The 8,570-nt window shown below is 41.8% G+C and overlaps 1 protein-coding gene across 3 annotated transcripts; it reads right to left on the bottom strand.

The window, feature by feature from the left end:
• Nucleotides 1-3,984: 3,984 nt before the first annotated feature.
• ache (acetylcholinesterase (Yt blood group)) lies at nucleotides 3,985-7,754 on the bottom strand. 3 transcript variants are annotated; one of them, XM_030780700.1, is made up of 4 exons: nucleotides 6,353-7,754; nucleotides 5,678-5,870; nucleotides 5,367-5,545; nucleotides 3,985-4,120 (listed from the first exon to the last, which is right to left on the bottom strand). In XM_030780700.1, the coding sequence occupies exons 1-4, from the start codon at nucleotides 7,752-7,754 to the stop codon at nucleotides 3,999-4,001; spliced, it is 1,896 nt and encodes a 631-aa protein (XP_030636560.1). In that variant the 3' UTR covers nucleotides 3,985-3,998. The 3 variants fall into 3 exon arrangements, with proteins under 3 accessions (XP_030636560.1, XP_030636562.1, XP_030636561.1); XM_030780702.1 differs by having other exon boundaries at nucleotides 6,413-7,754; XM_030780701.1 differs by having other exon boundaries at nucleotides 5,678-5,926; nucleotides 6,421-7,754.
• Between the last annotated feature and the right edge of the window lie 816 nt (nucleotides 7,755-8,570).

Raw genomic sequence — 8,570 nt, 5'->3', positions numbered from 1 at the left:
TGCATACACTCGCTGCCTATCTCAACAACGATTACAAAACAAAACGATGCACTTTGCATCTCTTAGTTATTCTAGTAGTTTGAAAGACTATATAAAATTACGCGGAACAGAAAATCAAGTTATTTAGAGATAAATAAGCAAGCGCTACACGCCAGCGGAAATCCAGGGCATATAGGACCATCTTCATTCCCATTGGCCAAGAATCTGTGAGCCTCTGATGATTGGTCAATTCCAGTTGGTCGTTCTAAACTCACGAAGCAGTCCTCCCAACACATAAAATGGGCGCCAAAGAAATGCAGGGGTAGCACAAGTGCGAGAAGAATTTGGAATTTTACAGAATTTCTTATTTAAGACTCCCAAACAAACAAATAAACAACAATAACAGTAACAACAACAAAAAATGTGTATTATAAACTGAACGCACGAATGTTTTCTGAGTCTCCGAAAGAAAAGACTTTAAATGACAGAACTATCAGTAATTGAATAGGCCCTCTGCATTAAAAGCAAATAAAGCAACCCCATTTTAACATGTTTACATGTTTCTACTACAAAAGTACATTTTAATTTTCGCAACAACTCAACTGATTACTGGGCGCATCGTGCTCTCTGGTGGCGAAACTGGCTAACTACACCAGTTCTTTGGCGACACGAAAATGATTACAATGATAAGGAGGCATCAGATCATCTAAATTAATTGCAGTAAGTCACTTTAATGAATGTTAGAGGGCTTCAGATACAATTCCTCGAGAGGAAAGGAGAAATACAGGAACATCACGCGAGTTGCACGATGCCGTTCCCACACGGCTTTGGCACAACTGGCAGTATCTGGAGCAATACAAGTTATCGCAGTACATATAATATTTGAATGATTAGTGGTAGTGATGAAATTACAGCTAGAAAATATTTCGGTTACTGATGCGTCCAAGTGCAATTAGTAGCTTACTCTAGGGAAGTTGTTAATAGATGTAATTGTTTTCCTCTTCAGTAGATGCTTTTATGATCATGTGACGAGGAAGAAAGCGTAACACCTCCAACTGGTTGATATCCAACAGCTTGTATGTCATTTTAAATCTGTGCGTTATTTACTGTACGTTAAATACTAGCGACCGTAAGAGACAGTGCTAATAAGAATAAACAAAACAACGCATCAGTGAAAGGAAATATGGCACTCTTTATATTGCTTTGTCCAGACACAACTGATTCATATCAAAGACAATACTAAACGTCGCCATCATCATCATCATCATCATCATTATCATCATCATCGTCATCATCATCAATAATATCTATATGATCATAAATAGCCTAAGCAAAATTGTCTTCAGTTATGAAATATATTCCATTTATATAAGTATTACATTATTGCTAACATCAATCATTATCTCAGGGCTATCATTATAATGTATTCATTTCTATAATTTTGTAATAATATTATTACACATCAGTCCTGGCATATTGTTACAGAGAATAACAGTCAAAATCTTGAGTATAGAATACAGATGAGGGAAGGATTTGGGCCATGCACAAGGAGAATTATTGGAGGGACTTGGGGGAATAGACGGGCCTCTTGTTGGACAAAGAGGTACAAGAGCAGGTGTCACACAGACCCAATGACGCCTTCACACAGAGCCTTACACGAACTTTCATTCATCAGCACTGATCAAAAGTAATTTCAGAATAATCAAAGTTAACATTTCACTTTAATATAGTTTTTCTGTTACATTTTTTTTAAAGCACATTATTCTACACTACTCCAGTCATATTTAAGAGTTACATGCCTAGTGAGTCAACCATTAGCACTCATTCATGACACTTGCTGGAAGACCCTTTCTGCAATCACAGCACAAATCCAGATCCCTTCCACAGTGTTAATTAAACTGAAAAATAAATAATAACTGACAATCATATGAATATATTGATACTCTGACAAACACATAAACATACCACAAATACAGACAGACAGACACACACACAGATAGAGACTTGGATGCACAGACAGGCATGTGATATCACTGGCTGATGGACGGATTGTCAGACAAAATATGTAGATAGACAAAACAAAAAAGTGAGGCAGGTTGATACACTGCGCATGGATATGTGAACGAAGAGATTGTTTGAAAAACAGACAGCTGGCAGAGCATCAAAAGTACACATCTGCACAAATAAAATGGTGCACAACAGACAGACACTTACCAGATACATAAGCAAAAAGAGCATGACTGAATGCAGTCCCAAAATAAGAAACCAAATTAATTCAACCTGATCAGATCAAACTGTCCTCTACTTTTGACATTTGATACATTGCAAAGCGTGTAAAAATGCACTTAAATAAAAATACACACAAATATTTAACAACGAGGAGCAAGTCAATCCTTAAACAAGTAGATATCCTAACCCTGTATTCTTTTTTCCTCCAAAGCTTTTCTTTCTTTCTTTCTTTCTTTCCTTCTTTCTTTCTTTCCTTCTTTCTTTCTTTCTTTCTTTCTTTCTTTCTTTCCCTCTCTCCCTTCTGTCCTCCATCATGCGCTCTCTGCATTGACTGACAGTAGGGGTGGAGTTAAGATGGCTGACACAGCAGGCTGTCATGATAAATGACCACTAAGGAAATTACTCTCCCTCCATTACCGTAATGAGAAAGCGTTCCCATCTAGAGAGGGAGACAGGCAAAGAAAAGAGAGAAAAAGATACATATCGACCCTTTGGCACACAGACAACATCAGTTGATTTCTGCACCCCCCCCCAAACCCACACCGTGCCCCCCTCGCATCCCCCCTTTCTGAAGCACACACAACAAAATGAATATAGGGATGACATTCGCAAATGGCGTGCTACATATACAAATACATGAACAAAACACACACACAATCATTCACACAAATAGATGAACAAGAACCATGCGTTGAGGACCAGTTTTCATGCAGTGTGCAGCAGTCAACATGGCAACATACGCAAAAACATTTGCTAATATATATGTCATCACAAAGAATCACACAAACACACAGACACACACAAGCACACACACACACACACACACACACACACACACACACACACACACACACACACAAATAAACAATTTGAACTTTCAGTGCAGTTCTCTACCCAGCAGACAAGGATTTAAATGGCTCCTGATTCCTGTATCTGATCAGTGGATAAAATTGGACCCAGAGACTGATAGTGGAGATGACAGACAGGTTCACTTGAAAAGACATAAAACTGAAGCTGACAGAAAGACTGTACGGTAGTGGACAAGGATGGACAGGGAAGAGAGATAACGGACACTTACACAAATTCACAAAACAGTAGAGCAGCCATTTTAAATGAAACAGATTGCAAGATCAAATGAGAATAAAAATTCTTAAGTAAAAAAAAAAAAAAAAAAATGATGTGGGATCCTGAGGACCAGTGTGAATGAGGGTTTCCAAGACAACAGTCATACCATCATATACAAATTTCCATTTGCAAAGACAAGATACACAAGATGCGCACACACACACACACACACACACACACACACACAGTCTCAGTCTTCAGAGGTAATGACACACACTTTCTCTGATGCTTTCTTTTGGATGACCATATTGCTCTATAATCTCTACAGCTAGGGTAGATATCCTTTCCATCCAAAGAAAATAACACAAAAAACCCTGCATCACAGTACAGAAGAGTTTTACAGTTAAATGTGATATACTGGAGATAATCTTAGCAATCTCCTCACAGAGATTGGCTAGAATTACTAAAAGCACAGTGTACGGAAGTGTAATGCTCACAAATCCACCACAACCATCTACATACTCCATATAAGGAGGCAGCAGCCGATAAAATCACTTAATCCAGCAATGTCTGAGTACCTTTGAAATGTTCTGTCAAGAAGCTCTCGAAACTATAAAGAGATATGGTCATCATTCTTCTCTCTCTCTCTCTTTCTCTCTCTCCCTCTCACACATACACGAGCTCTTGCATTCTCTCTTATTCTTGTCTTCTCTTTTTTCCGCTGTTCAGAGATCTGTGCAGCGCTCCTGCTTGCTGTAATGGTCAAACTGACTTTTCCAGTGCATCATGTAGGAGCTCCAACGATGGAACTCCACCTTCCACTGCTTCTCTGCATCATCAATGTTATCTGTATAGAAACAAAGAGAAAAAGAGAGGGAGGGAACAGAATAAAAACAGAAAACCTATTACAACACTGAGAGTGACAATGTTATGCACAGGCCATAACAGAGAAGAAAAAAAAAACATACATCCTGAGCTCTAGAGTTTGAAAAAAAGGCACGAAAACAAGAAAGAAATAGCCCAGGGAGAAAAGAGAGAGCATCAGAAAGGAGAGAGCCAAACAGAATGATAAGAGATGTGGGGGTAGAGAGAGAAAGAGAGAGAGAGAGAGAGAGAGAGAGAGAGGAGAAGCAAGATTGTAAAGAAAAGGGCAATGGGGTCAAAGCACAGACATCAAAAAAAAAGGAAGTCCGGGCTTTCAATTACACAAATTAGCAAGCACCGTAACCCCACACTAATCCTCCCTTGCTTACAGAGTGTGAGAGACGGACACCCAGGGGAATATTCACAGTTTATGAGTTTGGGTCACCGGAGCCAGACCCTCAGATACATGAGGGATGTAATCAGACTGGTTTACGCTATGGTTCTAGTGAACAACTGGCACCAGACTTGTGTTTAGTTTTTTGAGCTTAAGAAATACACACTGAATGACAAGGCATTTCCTGTAGAAGTGAAGAGTCACATTTACAGTGCAATGAGCACAGTCTGTTCTCAGATCTCCCCCAGTCTATTGACCCCTTAATCTATACAAGGGAGCACAAGAAGAGAGGTTTCAGTGATGGTAAACAAATGCTGTTTCTGGGAGTTAAAGAAATCAAGTAAAGAGCTTAATATACTGTCTTTTCTGAATTTTGCAAACACTGAAAAATGACAACTAATATTTGAAGTCTATGGAGGATTCAAGGACAGATATAATGAGCTTTTAATAGGTGAGGTGCTGCTGTGTGTTATGCTGTCAGGCAACTGAAGATCAAGAGCAACAAAATGCATGGTGTTTCTTTTCGCTGTTTGTTTGTAATGCTAGAAAAAATAAAAAATAAATAACTACAAATCTTCATGATCCATTTCTTACGCAACTGAAGTCCAAATTTAATCAGAGGTCTTAGTGTCTAACGTACATGAAAAAGTGAGCAAATCTTATCCTATTTAATAGAATTTTTCTGAATTTGCTAAACTGACTATCATGTTGTGGCAGTTGTAGTTGTGAAAAAAAAGAGACACTCATAGTTCTAAAAAAAATAAAAAAAAATGCTGGAATGTGACCACACAGCTGAATATGATGATGAATATAATTGTGAGGGTGTGTTCATTACCGGTAATATTTAGCAGGCGCGGAAGGAAGCGGTTCCACAGGGCACAAATCTGTGTTCGTAAACCCTTGTGCACTTTCATAGGCTCTGTGTTAAGAGCTATGTATTTCTGATCAGTGTTTGTGAACACAGGCCACCTCTTCCTGCTATCCATGAAGCCATCTACGTTAATATTGGGGTTACTGTGCAGGAGGAAAACACAGAGATGAAATTTTCCAGCAAAATCAGAACATCATCAACCCACACACAACACATGTTTGCCTTCTAGACAAATCAGATGAAAACAGACACACACACACACACACACCACATACCCAGTGCGGGCAAAGTTAGCCCAGTATCTCATCATGCGTCGGCTGAGTTTCTCCTCCTCCGCTGTGTAGTTAAGCCTCTTTTCCAAGGGAAGCCCAAAAGCAAACTCAATTTCATAGCCATGGATCACACCCATCCATTCTGGCCAAGCCAGGTTTGAGGCTCGGTGATCGAAAAGGTACAGGTACACACCACCTGAAATGTAGAGGGGAAGACAGAGCACAGTCAAAAGGTTTAATTTCAAGGGATGACTCAACAGCGCCTTGATTTCACTTGCATTTGAGTAACATTTAAGTGTACAGAATGATCCATAAAACCACTTGTTTGGTTAGAAAAATTATAGGAAACTTATAAAGGGTATTTTTATAACATGGTAACTGGCTCGTCTTTTCACCAGGATTAGAAGAAACAAAATGTGACATGGTTTCAAAAACAACTAAAGGGTAGGAAAGTTCCCCCTCTGGGGGGAAGGGTCCCTCCAGGATTTTGTTCCAGTCCTAATCTAGAAAGAAGAATCCCTACCCTTGTTTTGACCTAATAAAAGTAAACACACAAATGTGTTAATCCATTGTGCTATTTCTACGTGCATAATTTTAGTGTCTATTATTTTTTTCCAAGCCATATGACCCACACTAATAGCCATTGCTAATAAAATCTTTTCCTCCAACATGACTCACCTTGTGCGTTGCCACTGTTGCTGGCAGGTCCTGAATTGCCCCATCCAAAAGTCCCTTGACTTGTAGACTGAGCATGGCGGGTATGTAGCTGGGCGTAGGCCCGAGCAAACTGTTGCAAGGGGCAGATGACATTATGGTCTCCCACAATATCGTCCATGGCATCGCGGTTCTTGAGCGGGTTGTTCTCATCCATCCAGTCAGTATACTGTAGAACCACTGCCTCCAGGGCAATCTCGTTCGCGTGGGGAACGCTCATCTTTACGCCCTCCAAGAAGTCTTCTCGAGAGATGAGGCTTTCGTTGTCTTTGCTGAAACCTGGAGCACCATAAATCAAGAAGTAGGACCCTTCGTCCTGGTTAACTCCCAGCAGGATTTGGGTGTCTTTGAAATTGCCCGAGCTGATCATAGCATCTGGCGTGTCGGGGAGCACCACGCCGTCCACAACCGGCACAAAGGAGAAGCGAAAGAGGCTGCTGTAGGGCAGTATTTGCCACTCCTGGTCAATGAGGTCCTCGGGTGACTTGTTACGCAAGCAGTCCAAAAATTCTGTGTCATTCCCCTCGTTGCAGCCAACCAGTTTGCCCAGCTGAGTGGCCCTCCGGCGAGCCTCTTCGAAGCTGACAGTGGCCCATGGGCAGTTAGGTGCGCCGCTCTGCATGATGGCGCGGGTGAAGAGTGGCCGACTTTCAGGTGACAGCAAGTGCATGCCCACTGAGGCTGCGCCTGCACTCTCCCCAAAGATTGTGACCTGTTTGGGATTGCCACCAAAGAACTGGATGTTGTCCTGTACCCACTGAAGTGCCATGCGCTGGTCCAGCAGGCCAACGTTACCGGGGGCATCAGAGGAGCCGTTCAAGGTCAGAAATCCAAAAGCGCTCACACGGTAGTTCATAGACACCACAACAACCTTCTCAGAATGTGCCAGGTAGCGGCCGTCGTAGACATCCAGTGATGAGGAGCCACTGTAGAATCCTCCACCATATATCCACACCATGACGGTGAGGTTGTGCGGCCTAGGTGATGCTGGTACCCACACATTCAGGTACAGGCAGTCCTCACTCATCATCCGGTTGGGATTCCACATCTCTGTGCCGGGGAAACCTGGGTATGTAGTGTCCACAGCCTGGTAGCACGCACTGGCATAATCCTTTGTCTCAACAACACCATTCCAGGGCCTTTTGGGTTCAGGTGGCCGGAAACGCCTTTTCCCCACAGGTGGCTCAGCGAATGGGATGCCCAAGAAGGCGATCACATGACTTCTGTCTGGCAAAGGCAAGCGAATGCCCTGCACACGACCCAGTCGGGTTGTCACAACAAGATCAGACTCACTCTGTGCGAGGGAACGGTAGGCGAGGAAGGCCAAGAACACGAAGGGCAGAAGGAACATACGAGAGGCCTTCATGATGTTAACTGTCTTCTGCTATGGCAGCTGACGGAATTGGGATCAGATGTTCCAATGGGCTCAGCACAGAGTATTTCTTCTGTTTGTAAAGAAAAAGAGCACAACAAGTTGAAAACAGTGGATACAATGACATGGTGGAAAGAGAGACAGATAATTAAAAACCTGTATGAAAATAGGACTGAGACAACAAGACTAATACAAAGGAAGAAGAGCTTATGGGTGGTTAGCAAAGCATGGACAGATTAAAAACTTTGGACAAATGCTTTCATACAATGTCTACTTAAGTATTCTAAGTTGTGTTGGGGATAATGGGGATTTTGGGTACTTTTTCTTGTTACAGTGATCAGACTTAACCTCTCCCACGGACACACACCCATTCACACCTGTGAGGTTGTTTATGCTTTGTGTGTGTGTTGTGAGGTTGTCATGGTGACCGGATTAGTTCTGGAGGCACAGTTGGGGGACAAGGGAAAATGACTTCGACTGCAGCTGTGTGTGAGTGTGTGTCTGTGTGTCTTTGGAAAAGGGTCTATTTCTGTCCCCTATCCCCTTTGCTTGTCCAGGGATCTATTTTTGAGGATGTCACCTCTTTCTGTCAGTCCCTCTACCTTTTTTCTATTACATCCCCTTCCTTTGAATTCTTGCATCAAAAGCATCACGACAAGGTGTTTTCCTACCCTTGCACTCAAAAGCTGAGAATAACTCATCTAAAAGCTAGTGTTATAATTCTTTGGTCTATACACAACATGGACACTTTACTATTCTTATTCTATGGCTACAAAATGAAGCAATGTACACACAACAGGGGACTATTGT

The sequence above is a fragment of the Chanos chanos genome, chromosome 7 (assembly GCF_902362185.1).
Source record: "Chanos chanos chromosome 7, fChaCha1.1, whole genome shotgun sequence".
Taxonomy (NCBI): Eukaryota; Metazoa; Chordata; class Actinopteri; order Gonorynchiformes; family Chanidae; genus Chanos; species Chanos chanos.
The sequence above is the reverse complement of the archived record's forward strand: the minus strand, read 5'-3'. Positions and strand labels throughout refer to the sequence as shown.

Excerpts from the sequence above, each read along its gene's own strand:
- ache (XM_030780700.1), bottom strand. The coding sequence starts at position 7,754 with ATGAAGGCCTCTCGTATGTTCCTTCTGCCCTTCGTGTTCTTGGCCTTC. Across the intron at positions 5,546-5,677 it reads GCTAACTTTGCCCGCACTGG|TAACCCCAATATTAACGTAG; the intron begins GTATGTGGTGTG and ends CCTCCTGCACAG. Across the intron at positions 4,121-5,366 it reads GCGCCTGCTAAATATTACCG|ATAACATTGATGATGCAGAG; the intron begins GTAATGAACACA and ends GTTTCTATACAG.